Genomic DNA, 26,044 nt, shown 5'->3' with positions numbered 1-26,044 from the left:
CCTTGACAAATCTCGCATGTGTCTGCCGAGTGCTGGGGGTAAAGGCAGTAGAGGCGATCCATATGGCCGTCACCTTCATACACCTTCTTCAACCCACAAGTAGCAGAGGGCCGGAAAAGAGACTTCTTCGGAGCCCCTGAAGCCATCACAATTCTCGAGTATCAAGACACACGTGCAAAAGACGAAGAACACGAGGTGATCCCAACAGTTTGGAGAAGGTTGAAATCTGAAGGGAAGCTGCGGGGGCGAGGATATTTATACCCTACATCTATTGGTGGGCACTAAAGCACCCAAAAAGGACGTTGATAGGACACTAAAGTGTCGAAGTTTTCCATAGAAAAATGCTAGGTTAAAGTGACTGAGGTTCCCAGCCTGACGACGGGGAATATTCACAGCATGTGAATCCATGAAAGATCCAATGCTGGAGAAACAACTAAACACTTGAAATTGTAGCGCTCGCCGAGAAAGATCTATTTGGGGAAACTACTAAATGACATCTCTTGGTGTAAAGGGGAAAATCTGTGGCAAAGATGCTTGCGCAATGAGACAATTTCAGATGGGCTGGCCATCTCGGCCTTCATAAAATCAATTGAGCTTAATATTTTATCCTAAAAAAGTGTATTTTGTCTTATAGACATCTTTTAGTCACTGTATTGGATGAATTCTCAACAGAATTTTCATAGGAATTATCACATTTTTTAACGTGGAATGACACGATTATGAGTATGATGATTTTGGGGCTTTATTTGTTAATGAATTGTGTATTTTCTTTTGTGTAGTAAATTGTTGTGAACATTTTTTATCTGTATAATGCTTTTTATCTATTTATTTTCGACTATATGGTTGTAAAAAGTTTATTTTTAACAATTTTAAAAAATTAAGTACAGTAATCTTAATGCCAGAAGAAGCAGGGCCAAAGTGACTTTAAACTGAATCTAGTTGTGTTCCTACCTAGAACTAAGAGATGAACATGAAACTTACTTTAGGTGAACATCCTTGATAGCCGACGGGTTTGTTTGAAGAACTCTAGCGCTCCACAGAGGATCATCCTTAAAATAAAATTAAAACAAATAAGTGAAGACAAATACATTTTGCTTTTGATCCAAACTTCTATTAACACTTGACACTCAACACATAGTTATTCTTTTTTAAAAGAAAAAAAACATGGTCTGTTGGTTCTATGCTACTGTTGCTGCACCACGGTCTAGTTACTCCTGCAGAGGGCATATTATGCCAATATTTGGACAAGCCTCTGCACTCTACAACAGCTGCAGCGGTGATGGTTGCAATACAAAACTCTTATTTAACATTCTATCATTGCATTCAATTACTTTAAAGGGTTCTCCTGCCCGACCAGGTAGTAGGTCCACAGAAAGGGCATTCAAGGACATCAGGTCTTCTATCAGGTTCCCCTCATGATTCCTCTCAGGGCCCTGAAGCCCAGCCGGGCACAGTCCCCTTGGCACACTCTATTTGAAAGAGCTTTCTGACAGTATATAAGGCAGTATCTGAGCTCACCCCCAGTCCATGAGAAATCTGGTCTTCCACACAACTCCAATCATCCCCATGAAGCTTTCAGCAAGCCTTGAGAACTTCCAGGGCACCCAGATCAGGACATTTCTCCCAAGCACGCCACTGTTCAAAATCTACACATTTTTTATGCATCATAGTTTATCCTAGCTTTTCTGTCTAACACCTGGCCATTCATGGTTATTCTGCCATTGGGAGCGACTAGAAAGGCATTTGGTCTCCCGGTCTGTTGTGCATGGTTTCAGGTCCCTGTGAGTATGTTGAAGAGTCTTTGCTATCCTGCTCCCTTGTGCAGTGTTCCAATACACCCAGTTTAGCAATGACACCACAGAGGTCGGAAGGAAGATCTTCAGCCTGACAATATGTTTGGCTTTTCCTTAAATGAGTGCACGGACATTTACTTAGTTTTCTCCCCAATACACTAAATAATAAAAAGCATTTGTACCTTGAAACGCAAGAATTTACAATTACACTCAGCTGAATAATAGCAAGGGCACTTTAAGGCTGGTTATTAATGAATAATACAACAAAAAATAAAATAAAATGGTATACTTTAACTTTACTTTATTGCATTTATATTGCGCAACCATAAACCCATAGGTGTGAGGGCGCCGACAAGACAAATAAAGAAGACCGGTAGGACCAGGAGCAGAAAAGGAGAAGCTAAGGATCATGTGCTACTACTTGAAAAGGAAGGTTTTTAAGTCCTTTTTGAAGTTGCTCAGGGCTACAGAGTGTCTCAACTGAACTGGTAGGGTGTTCCATATAGCTGGTGCCACAAAGGCGAATGCACCCCATTGTGCTTTCTTGGTTTTGACTTTGGGCTGGTGAAGCAGGTTCTGATTATTGGAGCGAAGATTTCTGAGATTAGATTTTATTCCTATGAACCTTTGAAGGTAAATGGCCTTGATGCCCTTGAGACATTTGAAAGTGATAACCATGAGTCTGAAGGTAATGCGCGCATCCACAGGCAACCACTGCAAAGCACGACGTGCCTCAGAAACATGTGCTCTACGGGCCAGATCAGAAATAACTCTGACCGCTCCATTCTGCACCACCTGAAGGCGGCTAATGGTCTTTTTGCTAGCACCTGCTAGGAGACTCCAGCAATAATCCAATTTCGATCCTATGATGGCACGAGCAATGGACTCTGCGTTAGGTTGCGAGATAAGTGGTTGCATTTGGGAAAGCAATTTAATATAATAGGTGGCCGAGGACACTGTACTATCCACATAAGAGTTCATGGTAAGTGATTGGTCCAGAACCACCCCCAGAATCTTTACTTTGGGAAGAGAGGGAATGAGAGCATCTCCCAGCTGAAAATGTTTATAAGCTGGGTCTAATTTAGTCAAAATGCTGTCAGAACCCACAACCATGAGTTCCGTCTTTCCACGGTTTAAAGCAAGATTATTCAACATCATCCAGTGTTCGATGATTGTGAATATGCGATTAAGTTCTCTTTCATCTTGATTGTGTTGGCCAGTGAGGGGGATGACACATGGTGTGTCATCTGCGTAATTAGAGAATAGTATGCCCTCCTGGGCAAGGTGGGCAAAGAAGGGAGTCATGAAGATGTTATATATACACAAGGAGACAGGCTGGCTCCTTGAGGTACACCAAAGTGTATCTTAATTGCGGGAGCTTTGGCCTCATGAGCGCATACTCTGCTAGATCTATTAGATAGAAAAGAGAGTAGCCAATTAGTGGCGGACCGCGAGCTGTTGGCTACTGACATGAGCCTTTCTGCCAATATGACATGATCGACGAGGTCGAACGCTGCTGATTGGTCTAATGAGATGAGAAGGGAGGCCTTCTGATTATCCATTCTTTGGAGCAGTTGTGACTTAAGATCTAATAACGAGGCCTCAGTGCCGAAACCTTGTCTGAACCCTGACTGGAACATGGATTTGGGTTGTTTGACTGTGCTAGAATTGTTTGCGATGGAATTGACCGTAGTCAATTTTGCAGCGAAAACGTATTTACAGCGGGCAAACAAACCAAACCCATGTCAATTCCCCAGTACATCCCCCCACCCTTCCTACTTACCTTTTCTCCGTCCGGCGCCTCTCCTGTATCCTGTGGCATCAGTTCCGTCCCTCTAACACGGGTCGGATCCGATGCGGCAGGGTCCCTTTTTCTTTCTTTTTTTGTTTTTGCCCCCCGCCTCCAATATTTAGGAAGCGGGGGACACCCCACAGGCCCCTGAAACCCAGAAAATAATGAACATGGGGATCAGGGGACACCCCCCGCAAACTCTTCTCTCTGTGTTCGGTTTTTAAAAAAATCTTTCGAATGGCACTGGCCGAAATCGGTCAAGTGTACCATCTGATCGATTTCCTTCGATCAAGTTGGCAAATTCCCTTCACTGTTGGCACGGTTGCAAGCTTCATCTCGCCAAAAGAACTTCAGTGGACAGCTTCCGGACCAGGTTGGTAGAGAGATAATCTTCACAATGGGACCAGCTAGAAAAACATAAGTCTACCTTTTCTCCAGCCCTGAAGCCTTTTCTCTGACAGACTAATCAGGTGCTCTTCAATTTACACATTACACAAATGCGTAATGGCATTTTTCCAGAGTGTCCTGGCTCTCACAAGTCACTGGTTGCCAATTCCCAGAAATTGTCGGCCGAACAACCCATGGTCATCTGAAGAGGTAAACACTTTGCTTTCGCATGGGAGCAGGAAAGAGCTTGCTTTCGGTTCTTGCAACGTTTTCAGGAAGTCATTCAAAACAGTCCTCGAGTAGCATAGAGAAAAGCAAGATGTTTTCTAGTGATTCAAATAAGGCGTACAGTGTTCAGAGCTCACTTTAAAAAGGAAAAATGTCCACTACACCCAGGATGCATTTCAAATAGAAGTCTCACATTAAAATCAAGCAAATATTTTAACTTTTTAATAAGCATTACACCATCCCAGAGCCAAAGAGCTACTCGCATCATTAGAACATTTGACAAAAGCAGATGGCAGAGTGTCACTGCATATGGAAGGGTATACATCTGGCCCATTTATCTGCACTTACCCAAGGTGTCCCAGTCCACATTTGCCTTTCAAATGGTCTGGACTTGAATTGGCCATCAAGCGTGGCAGTCCCAGAATTACTACTCGGGAGTTTGTTTTGTGGGGAAGATTACATTTACTGCTGGGCAAAAAAAGAAAACACACTCAAAGTATCAAATTAAGAGCCCATCAGATCTGCATCATTTTAGTAATACCTACTTCTCTTTAAACTTCTGAGTTAACTATCACATCCTCCTTCAGACAGTTTAGTATTCACCCTTTCAATTTTCTGCCATCCTAATCTACTTTGATTGTAGATTTACCACAGGTATCACAAACGCCATCCCCTTTTTACATCAAATTTGCCCCACCGTTGTTTGAAACCTCCAGTTTTTCTGAGGCCTCATCTCTCCATCTCTTCACCCCTCCAGTTTTCTTTGCAGACAACGATCTGGATAGCCCAATTGGAGGCACAATACGAAAACCTCCAGATAAGCACCAGCATTTTGAGATCACAACGTTGGATATTTCACAAAGTATACAAGTTTGTTAACATGTTCCATTAGGATGCATTCCATTACCTTTTCCTCAGGTTTCCTTTGGCAAAGTGATCGCAGGAGACCAACTCTTGATGGATCATTTTTTAAGACCACCCTGGGTCTTCAGGCACAGTAAAGATAGGGATTTCAGGGGTCTACTTCCCTTACAGAAGTAACTGACTAGGCGTGCATTTAATAGGGAGGTGGTCGGCGCCCTATAGTTAAGGTGAGTTGTAGATTCATAATCCCAAAAATGAATTGCTCATAACTTTTCACTCATGCGACAGATTTGGCTGAACATTTCCATAGAATTTTGTATTCCGGGGACCTGCCCCAGATTGGAAAGATTCTTTAAAAAAATCAAAAAGTTATTAAGAAAACAAAAAAAAAACATTTTTGGCCTAGTCCCCATTCATTTTCCCATAGACAAAAAAGATCAATTTTTGCTCGAGCGCACAGCCAAAACCACTGGAAAATTTGGACCAGGTCCGAAACAACTTGGGCACGATCGTTGACTCACAGTCTTTTTCTGGTTTGAGGTTATTCCGTCAAGTACTTTTTTTTATTTGAGGGAGAAGCTGCAGCCCCCTTCTCTCAAAAAAATAGCTATATCTCCCATGGTGCTTTGCAGCAAAGAGCCTGAGAGGCATCTCAGAAATGAAAAGACTGCCATGTTCTCCCAAAATTCTATTGTTAATAAGTTGACTTGCTTGATGGATTTGTATGAAATTTGTCATGGCCCACTGCCCCCACCCAAAACTGGAAATTTTGGGAACAAATTTATAAAATGAAAATGTTATTAGGAAAACAAAACACCACAGTTTCACAGTTCTCAGTTCAATCATTTTTGCATTGAGACAAAGTGCAGTTTCATCAGCCGTAGTGCGAAAACTGCTGGGCAGATTTGGATCAAATAAGAAACAATTTGGGCACAAAGCACATTGACAATTTCCTTGACTGGTTTGGGGTAAATCCATCCATTAGTTTTTAAAATATTTGACATAGAATGGAAAATCGCAGTGCAAGCGTGAGAAAGCCGCGCGCATCGATTCATGGAAGTCGGTGCGTGTGTAAATCCTGGGATGTGCGCTAAAATCCTGCGTGGCGCACGCAGGTGCACACGTCAAACAGCGTGCGCTACGCGCACAGCGAAAGCGCACATAGCACGGCACACACAACAAAAGTAGGCGTAACACGGGGCGTAACACGCGGAATGGGGAAACGCCCACACGCACGCCTACAACACGTATTCATGGAATCGAACAGGGGAAAAGCGTGCGCCAAAAAAGACGCGCTAGCAGGCGTACGCGGCCCCGCGCAGCATAAAAGTGCACGCAAACAACAAACAAGCTCAGACGCTACGATGAATATACCATTCCTCGCAGCAGTGGTCGTGGGACACCGCAGGAGGAGGATAGCCAGGCCCAGAATTTTTACACCCAGGACCAGCCTTTTTGGGATGCCTGATGACCAGGTGTATGGGAGGTACAGGTTCCCACCACACATAATACTCGACCTGGTGAGTGAGTGGGAGGGAGGATGACCTCACATCACCAACCCTGTGCTCCAAAGCACTGAACCCCTTGGAAAAGGTGCTCAATGTACACTTCTGGGCCACTGGTTCATTTCAGCGGACAAGTGCCATAGTGGGTGGGGTGTCACATGCCACGCAGTCACACTGCCTACACCAGGTGTTGGCCATCATGACAGTCCGCAGGCACATATACATGCCCAGAACACCAGCAGAAAGGCAGGCTGCTGTCCAGGACTTTTACGGGGTGGCACACTTCCCCAAAGTGCTAGGTGCCATTGATTGCACCCACGTGGCTCTACGTCCTCCCAGGGCAACTGAGCACATCTATAGAAACCGCAAGCACTGGCATTCCATCAATGTGCAGGTAGTATGTGATGCCAAGGGAATCAGTATATGCCAACTATCCAGGGTCCACCCATGACAGTTTCATTTTCAGAATGTCACCCCTAAACCGGGACCTAGAAACTGGGCGGCATGGCGATACATTGCTGCTTGGTGAGTATAAATGCCTCTGCACATGCATGCATGTCAGATACTGAGTAATGTCACAACCCCACTAATGATACCCATCATCACCTCCACAGGGGACAGTGCCTACCCTCTGAGCACCCACATGATGACGCCAATTCGGAACCCCACCACACCACCCGAGGTAAGATACAACACAGCCCATATTGCAACCCGGGGCATAGTGGAGCGCACATTCGGAGTGCTCAAGTCACGCTTTCGCTCCATTGACCGCTCTGGTGGGCAGCTGCTATATGCGCCCCCAGTAGTGTGCAGGATCATAGTGGCAGCATGTGTCCTGCACAACGTTGCAACACGCCGGGGCCTGCAGGTGGACATGGTGGTGCCCCCACATCCCCAACCACATGCACGGCCGCTGCGCATGGGAGGGGAAAGGGCACGTGGTGAGGCAGCCCGTACGCAGCTGGTGGCTAATTACTTCACCTAAAATCACACCCCTGTGGAGTGCACACAGCCCTGGCACATACCAGCTGACAATCAATGATGATGACATAAGGGACAGTCAACTGTCACAACCATACCAGCCTGAGATTGATCACCTGGAAGTGTCACATTGTGTTCATCCCTACCTACTGAAAAACAACCAATGCTGTGTCACACAAAGGCACACATTTATGCTGCATGAATGACTACCGCCTTGCAAAATACAACATGAAAATAGTGCCATGTCACCTAACCCCTCCCCATCTCAGCTACCAAACACACCATGGCATGTCATGCAATGTGAAACCAAACAAATGAATGCACAACACATGACACAAGTGTCACAAAGTGCACTGTCCCAAATGTAAACAGGCCACAGACAATATGCTCCCAGTAATCAATAAGAAACAGCACACATGAACAAATACTTACCAGCAACACAGGATGAAACAGGGCCAAAATATGACAGTACAAAATCAAAGTTGTGCAAGTCTTACAACCTGAATAAGCCAGCACATCGAACCCTTCCAACTGCAGAGGGTTGCTGTCAGGCAAATGTGTCAGCGTACTGCATACACCATGAACTGCATTTGCAAAGGAGACGGCCTTGTGAAGACATGAAGAAGGTACCTGTGAATAAGGAGGAAGACATGGATGCACAAGCACATATCAATACACCATGCAGTGTTCAATACAACAACAATCCCCACTAGGGATGTCCACACAGTTTTGACCACAGACTGCCCACACAGCTCATGGGAGCCCAATGTCACTGTTTAAGTCACTGTCACTTGGTCACACCCTTTGCAAGCCCATGGAAAGGGGAAGCAGGAGGGGTGTGTGTGTCAGGAACCCAAGCATCTAACCCAAACACAGGACAAGCCTGTATGTGCCCAGCTGGAATACACAGTGGATGCCCACGGGAGCCACACAAGGCAACACACTGTAAAAAAAAGAAAAGAAAGAAAAAAAAAATCAAAAATGGCCATGTGTGGGCCCAGGAGGTTCGAGGACAGGGTGCACACCAACACCCACCTGGGAGGATGTTGCGAAAAAAAAATACCTCCATGGGCTTATGGCCTGCACGGCTATGCCAATGTGGGAGAACTGCTGTTGCTCTCTTCACCCCCTACTGCTACATCAGGAGGTGGTGGTGCTATGGGAGGCAGCCCACGCAAAGCCCTGGTATGGTCCTCCATGGCAGCAAGCATGCAGGTGTGGAAGGTCTCGTTCTGGAGGATGATAGTACGGAGATCCCCATGCAGCACCTCACGGGTTGCCTGCATTTCTGCACGCATGGCCTCGCGTAATGCCTGGATCTCCTCACAAGTTGCCTGCAGCTCAGCTGAGAGCGAACGTGTGAGCTGCTCCAGCTGCTGTTCTGCCCTAAAATTTCGGGAAGCCTGAAGTTCTACCAGATTCTCCCTGAGGAAATGGATTTCTAACCTCAGGGCTTCCCTGTGGCCCTGGGACTCTACAGATATAGCTTCACACAGAGTCTCCAGTGCCACCCGTCGGTCCCTGTTGGACGCCAACATGTCCTGCTTGTGTGATTGGCAAATGGACTCTGTTGCCTGCTGTTGCAGCTCCATCTGCCTTTCAGGGGGGAGCATGGAAGTGGGCACCCTCTCCATTGCCTGAGCCATCATTTCAACCGATGCTCCCTGTTGTGCTGCTATACCGCACATGGAGTTTTCCCATACAGTATTGCCTGGTGGCGCACGGCCACCGCCTCGGCGGGCACCACACCTGTTAGGGGCAAGGCGATCTGCACCTTGCTGTGCTGGCACTGCCTGAGGCTGCAGGACTGCATTCCCCCTCTGATCTGCTGGCCCAGGAACAGGATCAGATGTTTTGGAGTGTGACCCTGCATCCGTAACCGCCAAAAGCCGGAGTTACCAACAATGACATTCACATAGAGGGGTCTACCCCTGGTGCAGGTGGGTTGGACAGAACAGCATCCCTGCCAGAAACACTCACCTGCGACAGCACATAAGTCTCATCATCCGATTCAGCACCTGAATCATAGAGGTCTGGGGAGGTGCACCCAGAGACACCCCTGGACAGTATGGTCTGCAGGAGGATTGGGTTTTCACCCACCACCACACCACGTCCTCCACTGGTGCCTGGTCATGCCTGAGATTCCTCGTGGGTCTGCACCATCTCCTCCACCTCTACAGCATCAAGTGCGTCATCACCTGCAAAAACATGAAAGACAACAAATGGAAACAGGCATGAGCACCATAGCACACACATAGGCCTGACAAGCCAGGGATCCAGTACATGAACAACACATGTCCCACATGACCATAACCTTGGCATGCATGCACTGTCAATGATTTGGAAGGGGAGGAAAAAAGCAGACACTGAGGACTCCAAGATGGAAAATGAACACATGTGCTGCATGCTGGATAGCACTGTCATCACATATTAGCCTGTGGGTGGCATGGTCAATCCACATACATGGCACATGCCAGCACACAGATGGCACGTAGCATAGCCATGGTACATTTGACAAGTACAGCCATTTGTCAGTGAATGAGTACTGTCACCCATCCATGTCCGATGGACATGATGAGATGAAAAATGCAAAATAGTGTGACAAAATATGCATGTGCCACACACTGCAACACATCCAGTGTCAAAATACATTGATGGCAGGCAGATGGATACTTCAATGGTTGGTCACTTCAACATGACAGAACACAACAGTCATGTTCAACATTCAAACAGTGCCCAAAAATTAATGTGAGCAGGCCCTTACTCAATCAGCCTGAATGGTCAAATCATTCCCATAACAAGGTAATAAAAGTGGGCCAATGTGGGTTGTAATCTATGACAGAAGCATGTCACATATGTGGCATTAGGGCAGAAAAATGCGTTGCAAAAATGGGAGGATTGAAACAATCAGGCTGAATGAACACTGAAAATTCAGAACAATGTTGTTGCAAGATGACAGTTCAAGGGCAACTGCAGCAATGTGGCGCTAATTGGCTACTGTGGCAGAAGGGATACTGTCATACCCAAACCCAAGGCTGGTGAATGGTTTGGAGGAAGCAGATGGGTGACCCATACCACTCAGGAGTACACACCCTCACCTGGCACTCAATCATTACACATCACCCAAGAAACATACACATGGATTACACACACTTGCATGGGCACTCACCGGACAATGCATCATAATCTGGTAGGTCGCCCACGCCTTGGATCTGTTCCTCTGTGACGAAGGTTCCAGCAACAGACTAATGTTCAGTGAGTTGGTCGTCCTTTGGTGGAGACCCACCGCCAGTCACCAGAGTAGAGGCATGATTGGAAGCCAGCTTGTTCTTTGCTCTGCGTTTCAGGTCATTCCACCGCTTGTAGCAATCATCAGTTGTGCGCCTCACAAATCCAAGGGCACTAATGTGGTCTGCGATGATCTGACAGTGAGCCCTACGTTGAGCAGGCGTAGTCTTACAGCCTGCAGTCACCAACATTTTGCGGCTATGTGCCGACACATAGGCCACAAGTGCATCAAGTTCGGCGTCATTGAAGCTAGACTTCCTTGACGTGCCGGAGTGTGTAGCCGTGTCTGGGGTCTCAGCCTGTAGTGCAAAAGCACCCTTCTTCTTCTTGGAAGGTGGTGCGGATCCTGAGTGGCTTACACCGCTCTGGTCAGTAGGGGCAGAAGCGCAGGTGGACTGGGTACTAGAAGCCTGTAAAAGGCACAATGACCATAGGTCTTGGTGCAGGCATTGGCTGCAGGGTGATGTCAGCAGGGCCAACGTCGGTGTGATGGACCTGGACAGACACTGTCCCGGCTGGGAGACTCGGAGCTGGGGTGGATTGAGCTGCAGCTGCCCCTGCAGCCTCCCCACCCTGCCTACTTGGTGCAGCAGATGACATTGCTGCCCCAGATCCACGTGGCCTGGTGACAGCAACTTTCACCAGCACACGTGGATTAGACTTGCTGACCTGGAAGTCAGCCTGGGAGTCATCCTGTGCCGGTTCAGGTGACAAAATGGGCCGGTGCAACAAGGGCTGAGCTAGGATGGTGTCAGCTACGTTTCCCACAACCATTGGGGGGGGGGCATAGGTGTCCCCGATTGGTCCTCCACACACGGGGCTCAAGGGGTACCCTGCAAATCCTGGCCATGTCCCCTACCTCGCCAACCACGGCCACCTTTTGGAGGTCAGCCACCTTTGCCTCCCTTACTGCTTGGTCGCCTCACAACCATGGCACTGATGTTGTGCATATGGGAGTTGCAGTAAACAATTGTCCTGGGCAATTGGGGTGAAAGGGGTAGGGTACTAGATAGAATTCGTACCCTAGTGCTCTAGCAAGGCTGGATGTGACCCCTGGGGGAAGATGACAGGTCACGCAACACACAGGCACCCCAAAAACAAAAAGTACACGTGCACGCAACCCCTGGTAGACCACGTGCATGGAAAAATGAACCTGCACTACGCTGTGGCACCCAGAAACACAAAAATAAGCATACGCGTGTTACACGCAGCCTGGGGTACGCGACACACGGGGGCAGCCACAGTTGGAAAATACGTGCGCGACTCACCATCTGCCTTGAAAAAGAACGTGAAAAAGACGCACATGTGCATGTTGGCAACACCCCCGCCAAAAGAAGAAAAGAACGCAGTCTGAGGAAACAGGGAGTACGAACTGGAAACGTTGTGAAGTAATCGCGTGTGAACCGACAAGTAGTACAAGAAACACCCGATCGCTCTCCACAAAAAGCACGTACAAGGAAATAGCGTGATACTCGTATCTTTTAAGCCAGCCCACATGTGCAACGTCACTTACGCGCTAAGGCCCTTTCCTCCAATAGCACGGGTAAGGTGCAGTTTTCTCACGTGCTGAATCACAATGCACCCGTGTTGTGGGGAACGCCCGCGCGCGTAATGTCACTTACGCACTAAGGGCCTTTCCTCGGATTTCACGCTGATGTGCACTTTTTTCACGTGTCAAATCACTCCGTATCAAGCTGGCCACGCGAAAACACACGAAAGACCACGCTCCTGCCCAAAAGGCCATTTTCCTGCCCCCAAGAGCCCCGAGCACGCTCCCAACAGCCATCTGCTGCTGCCTGCTGCCCACGTGCCCTGCTATTTGCTGCCTGCACGTCAGCCATCTGCAGGGGTCTAGTTGCTGTGTCCACCCCTGTTGGAACAGAAGACTCCCGACTGGGATACCATCGCTCCACAGCCCAGCCCCAGTTGCCCACCCACGCCTGCCTCGGGGGTCGCCATGTCGGGGCAAACACCATCTGAGACCACTGGCGACCCCCAGCCAGAGAGGCAGAGGGCCACCAGCTTCAGTGAGAAGGAAGTTGGTGTCCTGGTGGAGCATGTCCTGGGGCATTATGATGCCCTCTTCGGAACATCACGCGCCAACAAGGAAGGACGGGAGAGGATCTGGGAGGACGCAGTGGTTGCCATCAACGCGGAGGGGGTGGCAACCAGCGACATCAAGCACGTCCGGAAGCGCTGGGAGGACTTCAGGTCCAGGACCCTCTACAAGGCCCGGCGCCTCGCGGAGGGGTGCTGGGTCAGCATGAGCAACATCCAGATGAGGGTGTTTGGACTGGGGTGGCGTGGGGTGTGATGTGGGTGGCCATAAGGCCCATGATTGAGGATCGTCATGACGTGGGGGCGGGGGGACATGAGTCGGGCCCTGACCCTCAATGATGGGGGGTGGGGGTCCTGGGGGGCATGGTTCGGGCCCTGCTGGCAGGTGTCCCTCACTGATGGGGGGTGGGGGTGCTGGGGGACATGAGTTGGTGATCACTAGTGCAAGGTGACATGTGGGCTGGCTGGAGGGCATGCCCAAGGTGGATGGGCTGCCTCCAGGACATGACATGTGGTGCAGGGTAGTCCCCTGTGGTGTGGGCTGCCTGCAGGGGCCGTGGAGGGGGCAGAGGGCACACCTGGCAGGACCCACACTGCCAATTCACGTGTAAAACTTCCCGCGCACCCCAGTAATACATGTACCCCACTCGCAAAGGGCCAATCGCGTGTGAATCTTCCCGCGAACCCCAGTAATACACGTACCCCGCTTGCACAGGGCCAATCGCGTGTGAAACTTTCACCGTACCTCCGAAATCCACGTACCCCGCTCGCACAGGGCCAAAAGCGTGTGAAACTTCCCGCGTACCCCCGAAATCCACGTACCCCGCTCGCACAGGGCCAATCGCGTGTGAAACTTCCCCCGTACCCCCGAAATCCACGTACCCTGCTCCCACAGGGCCAATCGCATGTGAAACTTCCCGTGCACCCCAGTAATAAACGGACCCCGCTCACACAGGGCCAATCGCGTGTGAAAAACTTCCTGCGTACCCCCGAAATCCACGTACCCCGCTCGCACAGGGCCAATCGTGTGTGAAACTTCCTGCGTACCCCCGAAATCCATGTACCCCGCTCGCACATGGCCAATCGCGTGTGAAACTTCCCGCGCAGCCTAGTAATACACGTACCCCGCTCGCACAGGGCCAATCGAGTGTGAATCTTCCTGCGCACCCCTGAAATCCACGTACCCCGCTTGCACAGGCCCAATCGCGTGTGAAACTCCACGCGCAGGGGTGTACGTGTATTCGGAGGGGTGCGCGGGGAGTTTTACAGGCATTTTCATGATTGGGAGCCTGCATGCTGGTCCACTGGCCTTTGCCCCGTGTATGGGATTTGTGCGCTGTGCATGGCGCACGGGGAGGGGTTGGCGGCGTAACTGGCGCTGCTGCAGGGTCACTGCGCCACGGCTGGTAATGGATGTTAAAATTCATGAATAGGCTGTGCGCGGAAATGGATTTTGGCACTCGCGGCTGGCGCAGACTGTCGCACGCGCAGACTGTGCGCCAGCCGCGTGCACCACTTGTGCGCTGAATTCTATGAATTACCCCCATAATATATTGGTCTCGGTGCTTTGCAGCATAGAGGTTGCGAGAGGCTAAAAACAATTTGACTTGCTGGATGGATTAGGATGATATTTTCTAAACCAATGGTTTGAGAATTCCACTAACCCCCCCCCCCAACCAACTGGACATTTTGAGACCAATTCGCTAAAAAATGAAAAAAGTTATTAAGAAAACATAAAAATGCTGTTTTCAGCCTACTTGCATTCATTTTGCCAGAGAGAAAAGGTGCCGCTTTTCAACAGCCGTATCGCAAAAAACACTGGCCAGATTTGGACCAAATAAGAAACGATTGGGGCACAAAGCATTGACTCAATTCCTTGACTGGTTTGGGGGAATTCTCTACAGAAGTTTTTAACATATTCAACATAGACATGGGGTGCCCCCCTGTTCCTTAAAACCTTTATATATCAGCCTTCTATTCTCAGAGGACAAAAATGCATCACACAAACACAACAGTGATGGGGGTAATGGCCAGGAGAGGGACAGAGAGGAAATAAGCAATTGAGGGGGGTGGGGTGACCATGGAAAGAGAAGGGGGCATGATGATGATAATGATGATTGAATGTGAGGACAAGGAAGAGTTTGGGATTTCAAGTCTTATCAGGGGAATGCAGGGAAAACCCCACGGGCATGGGTAGTGCAGTGCTGCTATATGTGTAGTTCCTGGACACCCTAGTGGGTCCACATCAGGGGGACATGAATAGAGAACACAGCGTGGTAGTCAGGCTAGTGGGCCTGAAAGACATGAATACTGGTTTCAAAAGAAACATACATGGATCAAAATTGAGATTTGATGAGCAAGAGCTAAAACCAGCTCCAGGGTGTCGGGCAGTTACCAAAGATGCTCCTTTAACTTTTTGTCCATTTGGTATGAACCATTGTGTTTAAATATATATTAGATGTGCTCTAATCTTCTTTATTAAGATTCTCAAATACTCAAAGTTAATATCACATTTACATGTTTGGAAAGCCCCAGTTGGCCCTAGGAGCCAAAGGTAGCTCCTGGTAGCAGTTGGTTTCAAACTAACCAGGCTCTGCTGTGGTAGAAGCAGGAGCTAAATAGCTCCCAGCTCCCCTCAATTTCGAACCATGAACATATATCAGTGGAACATGTACAGTGGCTACGGCTGAAGACCATGGCTAGTAGCCTGGTCGTTTTTTTAAATATGCCATGGGCATGGTAAGTGGGCCCAAAAGACATTTATAGAGGTCACGGCCAAAGGCCGTGGCCACCTACTGGACTCAAAAGAAACATTGGGGGAACATGTATAGTGTACTCGGCCGTAGGCTAGTGACCTGGTCGTGGGTCCAAAAGAAACATATTGTGGGCTGTTGCCACTGGCCTGGTAGTGTTTTAAAATATACAGTGGGCAGAGGCGAAGGCCGTGGCCACCTCATGGGTCCAAAAGAAACATATTGTGGGAACATGTACAGTGAACACGGCTGAAGGCTATGGCTACAGTTACTGGCTCGGTATCGTTTTAAAATATACAATAGGCAGGGGTGAAGGCAATGCTCACTGGCCAGGGCCAAAGGCCCTGTCTAGTGCGCCTGAAAGACATGTATAGTTGTCACGGGCAAAGGCTGTGGCCACCTAGTGGGTCCAAAAGAAACATATTTGGGGAAAATGTACAGTGGACATGGCCAAAGGCCGTGGCTACAGGCCAAATCTCCTGGACCAGTACTGTTTAAAATATACAGTGGGCAAAGGGCAGAGGCCCTGTCTAGTGGCCGTAAAAAAAGAAATTGGTATGGAAAACCCTTGAAATGTACTGAAAAAACTTTGCAGGGACATTTAGGTAAGCAATATATTGTAACAAAACCTTTGAAATTCAGAGAAAAAAACTTCAATTCAGGCAAAGCCACATTAACTGTGGGCCTCCTTTTGCATAGCATAGGACCACAATGATGAAATCATAGATTACATCACTGGTGATATCACTAATGACATCAATTACCGGGGAGGCGACCCTGAGTGGAGGGACAGACATCATTGGGTGAGACATGGTATCCAAAGTGAGCGGTCTAGCTGCTGGAGAATTCAGATTGGCTCCAAACGGCTCCCTACAGTAACGCAGGAGTTCACAGATGGAGCTGTGGAGAAGTGCAGAGAGATCCTACTGGCTAATGACTGCAGGGGGAAGCCAAGCTATCATGTGGACACGCGAGCGACGAGATGCGAGAATCAAGGAGGCAGCGAGCGAGACCAAGAATCGGCACGGAAAAAGGGGAAGCAGCATCTGGACCGGAGATGCATTTCCTGGGACGGACGGCAAAGGAGCTTCATGCTAGCAAGGGAAGCTGATGCAACATGCAGTCCGCCACCAGCCGCAGAGCTGCGCCACTTGAGCTGGACAGAGAGCAGAAGCAGAGAAGGACCCGAGTGGGGTCAGAAAAGCCAACAAAAGCGTCCTACAGCTGGTGAGCCCACCATCCTACAGCCGGTGAGCCCACAATAGAAGGTCAGGTCACCGCAAGGGAGCTAGAGAAGGCATTCTTGGACCTGCACCCAAATCGTATCAGGGAACATATGAGAGAACCTGGCAGGAGAGTATACCAGGTGTTTTGTGAGTCTGGGACCCGCACCCAAATTGTATCAAAGAACTATATGAGAGAATCTGGCAGGAGAATATATAAGGTGTGTTATGAGTCAGAGAGTGCCGAGGAAGATTCATGCCCTTAGGATTTTTTGAATTTTAATGAATGTGGAAAAGAACTGGGGAAGGGAGTCCTTTCCCCTGGAGTGAATAACACCACCAAGAGGAGGGGGTTATCATGTTGGTCTACCAAGAACGTGGTTATTCTTCTGAACTTTTGTTTTTGTGGAGAGAAACCAGGGGAGGGAATCATTCCCTGGAACTGGAAACATTATCCATTTGGAACTTTTGTTGGATTCATAGCTTTTTGTTGTGAACATTTGAGTACCTTTGAAGGCAAAGACAATACCTGTAACACCTTAGGGTTAATTTTAGAATGAGAGGGCTAGGATAGGATTACAGAGACAGAAGAGTTTTGCTTTGGATATCTTGACAAAAGACAGGCCCTTAGTTTGTGGCTGAGGTAGGGTAATACCTAGTAGAGTAAGAACAATGAGGCATCTTCCAAACCCTTTATTAGTTTATACAAGTTTGTAACAATCACCACGAGTGCTCTGTGTCCGTGTCTCATTCCTGCTTCCTCACATTTCAAAGTGTTTCTGTTATACCAGCTAAGCAAAAGTCTATTGTCTGCCTCACAAACCGTACTAGATCCTTGATGCCTAAAAGACACAACAGCAAAGGCTGGGAGCCTTTTCTGTTGTGTCTCTTCCTTGTACATGACTCCATAAAGTTCAGAATAGTGCTGTAGACTCATATCCCTTAAACCTCCCCTTGCTGCTCATATTTTTTTCTGAGCACTCTGAAATGACTTGCTAGTTGGACAGAGTACTTTTCAACAAAGTAATCATTTGATAGTGATTTTTCTTTTTCTGCAGTAAATTTAATTCAAGAACAGGTTCTCGTTCTTGCCATTTGATATGTTGTTTTTAGCACCCCGGATGAATGTGGTTTGTCTTGAAATAAAGTATTGAAACGTCAATGAATGCTATGTAGCAGAAATGATGCTGGTCTTATGCGATACATTAACCTTATGAATCAAACTAAGTGATTATTCAACAAATATTTTGTTGCGGTATCCAGCAGATGCAGTATACATTATTTAAGGAGTGTGGGATTTGAGATGGTCTGTTAACCCTGTGGATTCGTAAATACCTATATCACTTGTGGATGATTGTGATCCCAGTAGTGGGAGAAATCATCTGTTCCTATGCATAAAGCATACCTACCCATCACTTCCCTTTCTACTTTTATGTAAGTGTCCTATACATTGATTTAATTCATTTCATAAAGGTCTGCCATAAAATTACATAAAAACAAAAAACATTCCATTCACAAAATAAAATAAATATATTACCAGTCAACTAGATGAAGATGAATAAAACTGCTGGGGCTGGTTCAGGTGCTAGCCAGCTTATGTGCAAGGAATGGCCAAACTACTTACGCGCGTTAAAAAGAAAAGAAAAGAAATCCGTAAAAGCCCATCATTACTGTTTAAAATACGGAATTAATCACATTGTAAGAGTGTTTTTGGTTACAGAAATTCTTTTCAGTTTGGCCAATTATAGTGCTAGTAGTACAAATAGCAACCCGTCTGAAAGAAACACGAAGATCATAATGCAGAAGCCTTAATTTTTGCACTTAACCCAATAAATATATGCTTAACATCAGACAGCAGCATTTTCAAGTAAGCTTCTCAGCAGGAATTGGAGGTATAAGGTAGGTTGACGGCAAAAAGCAGCTTATGTCGTCTTTTCCATGCCCTGGTCAAATAGCGGGTTGGTCAAAAGCCACCCTCACTTCCGTACATGCTAATACAAAGGTAAGCGCTGGTCTATACTGACTTATGCCGCTTTCCATTAGATGCTCAGTATCCATGCTGACCTTATATCCAAATAATAATCGTTTGGGCAGAAGATAATAAAATGCGTTAAAGTTTCTTCTGCCTCGCATGGGCAACATGGATTTGCGCCCACATGCCAACGGCAGCATATTGAGGATTGCTCTAGTTATAAATATGCTGTGCTGCCGCTTTGTTACAAAGGTCAAGTATTTGGGCAGTTCATCCATCGGAGCCAGGGGCAGAAGTAGTCTGACTTGAGACTGGATGACCATCTCCGTCTCCCTGATATTTACAAAATGCTGGGTAATTTCCAATTTTAAAGTCTGTTTGGATAGCTTAGATAACAGCTTAATAGACTCTCATTCCCATCTGTGCACCTCCCTTTCCCTCTCCATTGTCACTTCTGGTCCTACTCACTCGGCCGGACACACTTTTGATGCCTTCACCCACAATCTTTCATTCTCCTCCCCACTTATCACCCCACTCTACTGGTCAGACCATTCTCTCCTCTCACCTAGGTCCTCTCGGCCCTGTGACCACACCACAGCCAGCCCTGCCAACCTCCCCCCTCTCTCTCCCCACTACAGAATATCTCTGTGTCCTCAGCAACCTCCATCGTGCCATTACTAATACCCTTGACATTATTTCCCAAGTCATGAGGATCCGCCTGAAACATGCCTCCAACTGTGAACTTGCAGCCGTGAAACGAAAGTGCAGAGCTGCGGAACTGAAGTGGCAGACCTCAAGCTCACACTCTGACAAACTGGCCTGTCACCTGCTCCAAAGGCAATACTGACTCTCCACTCGCTCCAAGAAAAAGTCCCATACCCAGGCTCAAGTCTCTGGTGCATCCAACAACATGGCTGAACTCTTTAAAATCCAGAAAGAACTAGCCATGCCTTCCGCAGTCTCCTCCTCACCCCTTCCCTCACAGGCCCTCTGCAACGTACTGGCCACACACACTGCAAAAACTCAGGACATCCTGACCACCCTTGCTGACCCCCTTCCCTACTTCTCTCCCACCTTTGGCCTCCCAAACCTCTTCTGCCTTTCTCTCCTCCTTCTCTCCTATCACCCCTGATGAGGTCACCAGTTGTCCTCTCCATGAGGGTCTCCTCCAAACAGGTCTCCCTTGTTCCTCCAGGACCATTAGGAACAATATTGTCTCTCTTGCCCCTGCACTTGCTGGTTTCTGCAACCACTCTTTTGATACTTGGTCTTGCCCCTTAGCCCTAAAGCACTCCCTTGTGCGCTTCCTCCTGAAAAAAACCTTCTGCAAACCCAACTTGTCCAACCAACTACCGCCCCATATCTATCAACCCCTTCCTTGGGAAACTCTTGGAGAAGCTGGTCTTCCCCCAACTGACCCAGCACACAATTTGTTGGTTGCCGACACGACCAACAATCTGGATTCCGAACATCCAGAGGCACAGAAACTGTTCTTCTAAACACCTGTGAGGAACTGCTCACACTTCTGGACACCAACTCTCCAGCTGTTAATTCTACTTGACCTTTCCTCAGCATTTGATACGGTCAACCACTCCATCCTCATAAAACGACTCCACAATACCCTAGGTATCTTGGAGCGGGCACTGGCTGACCTCCTTCCTCAATAACGGTCTGTCCCAGGTCATTCTGGGCTCTTTCTCCGCCCCCACCTCTATCTCCACCTGCAGCGTCCCCCAGGGATCCAACCTTAACACCTATCTTGCTCTGCTTGCACACCTAATGTGTAGTCTCTCCCCAAACATCTATTGCTATGCAGATGACACACAACTCTTCTTCAAACTTCCCTCTGATCCTCTCCTTTCTTCCTTCATCATTCCTGACTGCCTATCTGCCATCCAATCCTGGTGTACTCCCAATGATCTTTGCCTCAACACCAACAAGACTGAGATCCTTCCTATTGGGACTCCTGCTCCCTCTTTCTTCTCCTCAATCTGGCCATCTTCCATTAGCTCTCCCTCTTCTCCTTCATCTGAAGTCAAAAACATTGGAGTCATCTTCGACTCCTCTCTTTCCTTCCTCCCTCACATTCAGGACCTTGCCAAGAAGGCCCACTTTCAACTCTACCCACTGAAAGGAATTCTTCCTTTCCTCACCTTCGCCCAGAAGCTCAATGTCTCTAGAGCTTTGGTTCTCTCTAGGCTAGGCTACTGCAATAGCCTCTTCCTTAACCTACCATCTTCTTTTCTATGACCCCTCCAGCTAATCCAGAATAGGGCTGCAAGACTCATCCTTGGCCTCAAGCCCATGGACTGCATCTCTCAGGCCTAAAATCTCTCGACTGGCTCCCGGTTGCTGCAAGGATCAAATTCAAATCCCTCTGCATCATCCATATGGCTGTTTGGGGCCGGGACTACGCTATCTACAACTGGCTCTCACAAGATACTCTCCCTCCAGATCTTTACGTTCCTCCAGCACCAACTCTCTGTGTGCCAAGCACTTGGCTAAGCAGGGAGCTGGCAGCCAATCTCTTTCCTCGGTAAAGGCACCCTCCTATGGAACAGCCTCCCCTTCCTCTTAAACTGGATCTCCTCAAATTCCAGAAGCTCCTCAATACCTTCCTTTTCACCTCCTCCATCCCCCTCCTCTGCTAAACCTCACAGTTGCTAAGATTTGTGACCAGCTAAGATTGGACCAGGACCATTATGTGTCCTTTAGAGCCCTGGCCTCCCGAACACCCAATCGCTTCAGCCTCCGCCAGCTCCCAGCACTTGCCTTGGGACCCACTGGCATACTTGATGTATAAGCGCCTTACAAATGCACAGTAAAAAAATAAAAATAAAGAAGATCTAATAAAAGCAAGCCAAACCGATTTTACTCCAGCCTGTTAAAGACAAGAGATTGCCAATTACGGTCTTAAGTCAGGTTCTCTGCATTGTATGTCCATATGGTATTCCAGAATAGAATCTGTCTACAGCCAGTCTCTAGATGAGTAATGTAAAATGGGGTCATCTAAGGGACGGACAGTAACCTAGTCAAAAATTGATTTTCAGCTGTCTGTAGGCTGCCCACTTTCCCATATCCCCAGATCTTGCTCCCATACATCCGTGCTGGAACTTCTTTACCTCTATAGAGACAGCATTTGATCAACTGGGTGACGCTGAAAATTGTTGGCGGATCTGCAAGATACCACTGGTGATCTGCTGCAACTTTAAAGCTGATTTGGTCACCTGTGTACTCCAGGTAAGTTTCTTATTAAATCTGAGACCCAGATTGTCAAAGTGGTCACATTCCTTGAGTCGATTCCCATCCAAGAAGACTCTCAGAGTAATCCTTCTTTTCGCTGTAACACACACACACACACACACATAATAAAACATTTGTTATGGTTCACCTTTAGACCCCGTATCTGACATATAACCAACTAGTACTTGTAGTGATATTGGTGGTTTTGCCAGGAGCACAGCTTTGCCTGCATAACTCAGAACTGGCAACCGCCTGATGTCACTCCTTGGAACATCAGCATTTGTTACCAACAAGCACTCTTCCAGTAAGTTAATATAGAGATTAAAGAGAAAGGTGGCCAGCACACATCACTGCTGTGCATCCTTACCAACAGCAACTTCCTCTTTTAGTTCCACAGTGGCCCCAAACTGAACTCAAACCTTCGAGTCAGTCTCAAGTGCCATTAACATTTTGTAGAAGGATGCTAGGTTCACCCAGGTCATTTATGAATATCCACAAGGTGTTCCCGTCTCTGTGGTAAAAAGCAGAACTCTGGTCCATAAAGGCCACATAGACAAGAGACCCAAGGGTGCACACATATGTGAAAGGCCATTAATATTTGGTAGAAGGGTGCTAGATACACCCAGGTCCTTTAGGGTTACCCACAAGGCGTTCCTGTCTCCGTGGTCAAAAGCAGAACTCTGGTCCATAAAGACCACGTAGACACTATGTAAAGAAGTGCATCCCGCTCTTGCTTGTAGTTACTTCTTCTTAAGTGTATTGCCAGTACTCCAGTTACATATTAACAGGACACTAAGACATCAGGTATAAACAAACACCGGCTCCCATCACCCAGGCAGGGAGCGACCAACTGACTAATTGGAACACTCACCAAGGCATTCTCTCACTCATATATCAACATTCCACATGACACTCACATGACATCACCAGGCACATCACAAGCCACAGGGGACTCAGACAAGCACTATACAACACATCTCCCTCCGTTACTGGAGCACACATACAAAGGCACACACAACCCTGGCACTCCACAGACAAGCACGTCATAACACATCTCCCTCCTAAACACATACATAAACAGTATGAACTCACAACGAACACCTGCACCCATCACAAATCAAGCCACACCAACGTGCTAGTTCCACATGAGAATCCCACAGCTATGCAGATCCGAAACTGCCCCTATACATATCCAAGTAACTTTCCATAAAACCACAAATCTCCTTCCGCCTGTCCCTGCCACGAACAACCTCTAGACTCACACTCTAGACACCTTCCAGCCCAGATCCAAGGAAAAATCCAACCTACAAACCAATACCACCATAAAATAACTTTTAACCTTCCGCCCGCCCCCGCCACAAGCGAGCCTCCAGGCTGCCACCCTGAAGCACAACCTGCCATCCTGATGCACTGCTTGACATTCAGGATGACAATCGAATCACCACAACTGGGAAGAGACAACTCAGCGAAAACACCAACACCAGGAAATATCACATTATCTGCATACATCCCAGTCACATACACACAAAACTACAACAATAGACTCAGCCAATCGAGCAACTCCAACCACGCCAAGATATACCAATCCTCCAACAACTTGAAGATGCTGGCCAGCCATCTCCAAGTCTACCAACAAAACTCGTTAGGTTGACCATAACCATCCATCTCGATGAAAACTCTAGCGAGTCATAATATCAAACCTAGACCCGACACACAAAGGCCAGGATTGACAAGGCAATCACAAAAAAAATACAATCCACCTGACTGATGAACTTGGACAGCATCCTTCCTTTACAACTTTAGGCTACTTGTAAGGCGTCCCCAACCATACCAACCACTTCATCAAAGAAAACAAAACTACCTGTCCCTTAAAGATGAGTACTACAACCTACACTGCACCAAATACTCCTCTTAACTAAACCAGAGACACTCCCTGTTCTCCATAGTGCACACAACTAAAATCAACTCAAGCATATCACTGCCAGAGGCGCTACCTCTCAGCACTACCAAGACACCACCCCTAAAATTAGTGGAGTATACAAATCTATGAACTTCTCATATGTAAGAGGCGCTAGCTCCAACCGTCCAACTAACCAGAGGTGCTACCTCCCTAACCTGGGTCGTGCACAATGCAGCCAAGCAGGCCACCAATTAAAACACTGCACACAGAGGCGCAACCTCGAAGTAATGGAGGCGCTACCCCCCTAACCACAGCGCTGCCTAACACACTGCAACCTGACTATACTAACGTTAGTAATACTCACACTAAACCTGCACAGGTTACCTACTCATTTCTCTTCACAGGCAATCAACCAACATCACAATGACCGACTTGCACACGTGACAACATGACAGCATAACACTTCAAAATGTCCCCCATACTCATCACACTTATTAGACGTTTCATTCGTTGACATGCTACTGGTACTCCGAGTACTACATGGGACATGTCTTCAACATTTAACTTGCAACTATGGCTTCATCTACAGCACAGTCCATTTGCCTGGTCATGTTCCACTTGTGATCCCAATGCTGAAATTGAGATCCTAAATGCCTTAAAGTCCATGTAGTTATCTCCAACCTTACACCTATAAATCCTCAACAGGTTAAGTCTTTACATAATCTATGCATGACTCTTTAAATAACTCCTTGCCTGACTCATGCACACGCATGCACACGCTTGCCGCACCCAAGCTGTATCACTTCCCATGCATTCGCACATCACTTCCTATGTTTTCCTACTATTTCGACTTCAAAACTCTACTAAAATCCTGAGTGCATTGCATTCCGTACTTTAACACATTTAATTTCAATTATTAACACTTCACGTTTAGCAATAAAAGGATACTCAAAGTCCTTTTTGCTTGGTACCAGTCCACTAACCTGCAATTCTTGAAAGAGTTACATTTAATCTCTTAATGTAAAACACCTTTTCAAACGTTTGCCACTCATACGTACACACACGAGTCCCAACAGCAAAACGTAAAGGTTTCAAACCGCTAAACTTCTAAAATTGTTAAATTACCAACACTGTACTTTTCCATTTTCTTGGGCACGCGCATTTAAAACGAAAAGGATAGACCAAAATAAGGTTCTTCTTGTTTTACATGGCTTTCCGTCGTTTCTTTCACCAGCGGAAAGCCATTTCAGTCTCCTGTGATAATGTTCCGCGATCAGCCACAGATACAGCCACTTAGGCCTCCCGAAGTACACACGTTGTGCGATGGGCATCTTTTACCCCACAATCTTCTGCCACATTACTGTAAATCACATTTAAATTCCGTGCTGACAGTCCCCACAACCTTTTTTTTTCTTCTTTGCACATCCGTTGGGAATCCGTAATTGTCACCGGGCGGACCAAACAACGACTCCCTCATCCTGACGGTGCTGCGTCAGCGCGATGCCCCTGACGTGCAGATGACACGCCACCACGCCTTTGGGTCCGTTTGTTGTTTTCCCCTGCTCCATGTCATTCACCTTCCCAGAACACTGATGCTACAGCGTTCCATTCCTTCGCCGACTCCCTCAGCACCCAAACTCACGTCATCAGTATCGGCGTGGAGCGATGGACAGAGGAAGTCCTGAGCTGGCCGAAGGCTAACGGTCAGTTCACGGACCCTTCACCATCCCACCTACGGAATTCGCAATGCGGCCCTCGGCACCTTTGATCACCCATCAATAGTACAATTGGGACAGCTTACTGTTCAGCAGGTGCATTCTACGTGCACTTTCACATCCTGTCCTGTTTTACACATAAATAGTTCCTCTTGATACTGGTTACCCTGCCTTGACTTGACAGTACAAATAGTTCTCATAAGTTTTACGCCCCCGTTCTGCTGCTGATCGAACTCCTCCAGCTCACAGGGCTGGCTCCAATACAGGGCTTCCCTTCATCCGATTGCCCTTTTTGTCCCTTAACCCCCTGGACCCAGCACTCCCAACAGCTTATGGGCTGCT

The 26,044-nt window shown here is 47.6% G+C and overlaps 1 protein-coding gene across 2 annotated transcripts in view; it reads right to left on the bottom strand.

The window, feature by feature from the left end:
- The window catches only part of LOC138526383 (homocysteine S-methyltransferase-like), a 421,515-nt gene that overhangs the window by 351,101 nt on the left and 44,370 nt on the right, over window positions 1-26,044 (bottom strand). For both annotated transcript variants that reach the window (XM_069637059.1, XM_069637057.1), the window contains exon 2: window positions 982-1,049. In XM_069637059.1, the coding sequence (XP_069493160.1) occupies window positions 982-1,049 (68 nt within the window). The remainder of the gene's footprint in view (window positions 1-981; window positions 1,050-26,044) is intronic.

This window comes from Ambystoma mexicanum, chromosome 7p, assembly GCF_040938575.1.
Source record: "Ambystoma mexicanum isolate Mex_15411 chromosome 7p, UKY_AmexF1_1, whole genome shotgun sequence".
NCBI classification, from domain to species: Eukaryota; Metazoa; Chordata; class Amphibia; order Caudata; family Ambystomatidae; genus Ambystoma; species Ambystoma mexicanum.
This window is presented reverse-complemented; position numbering and strand designations above follow the sequence as displayed.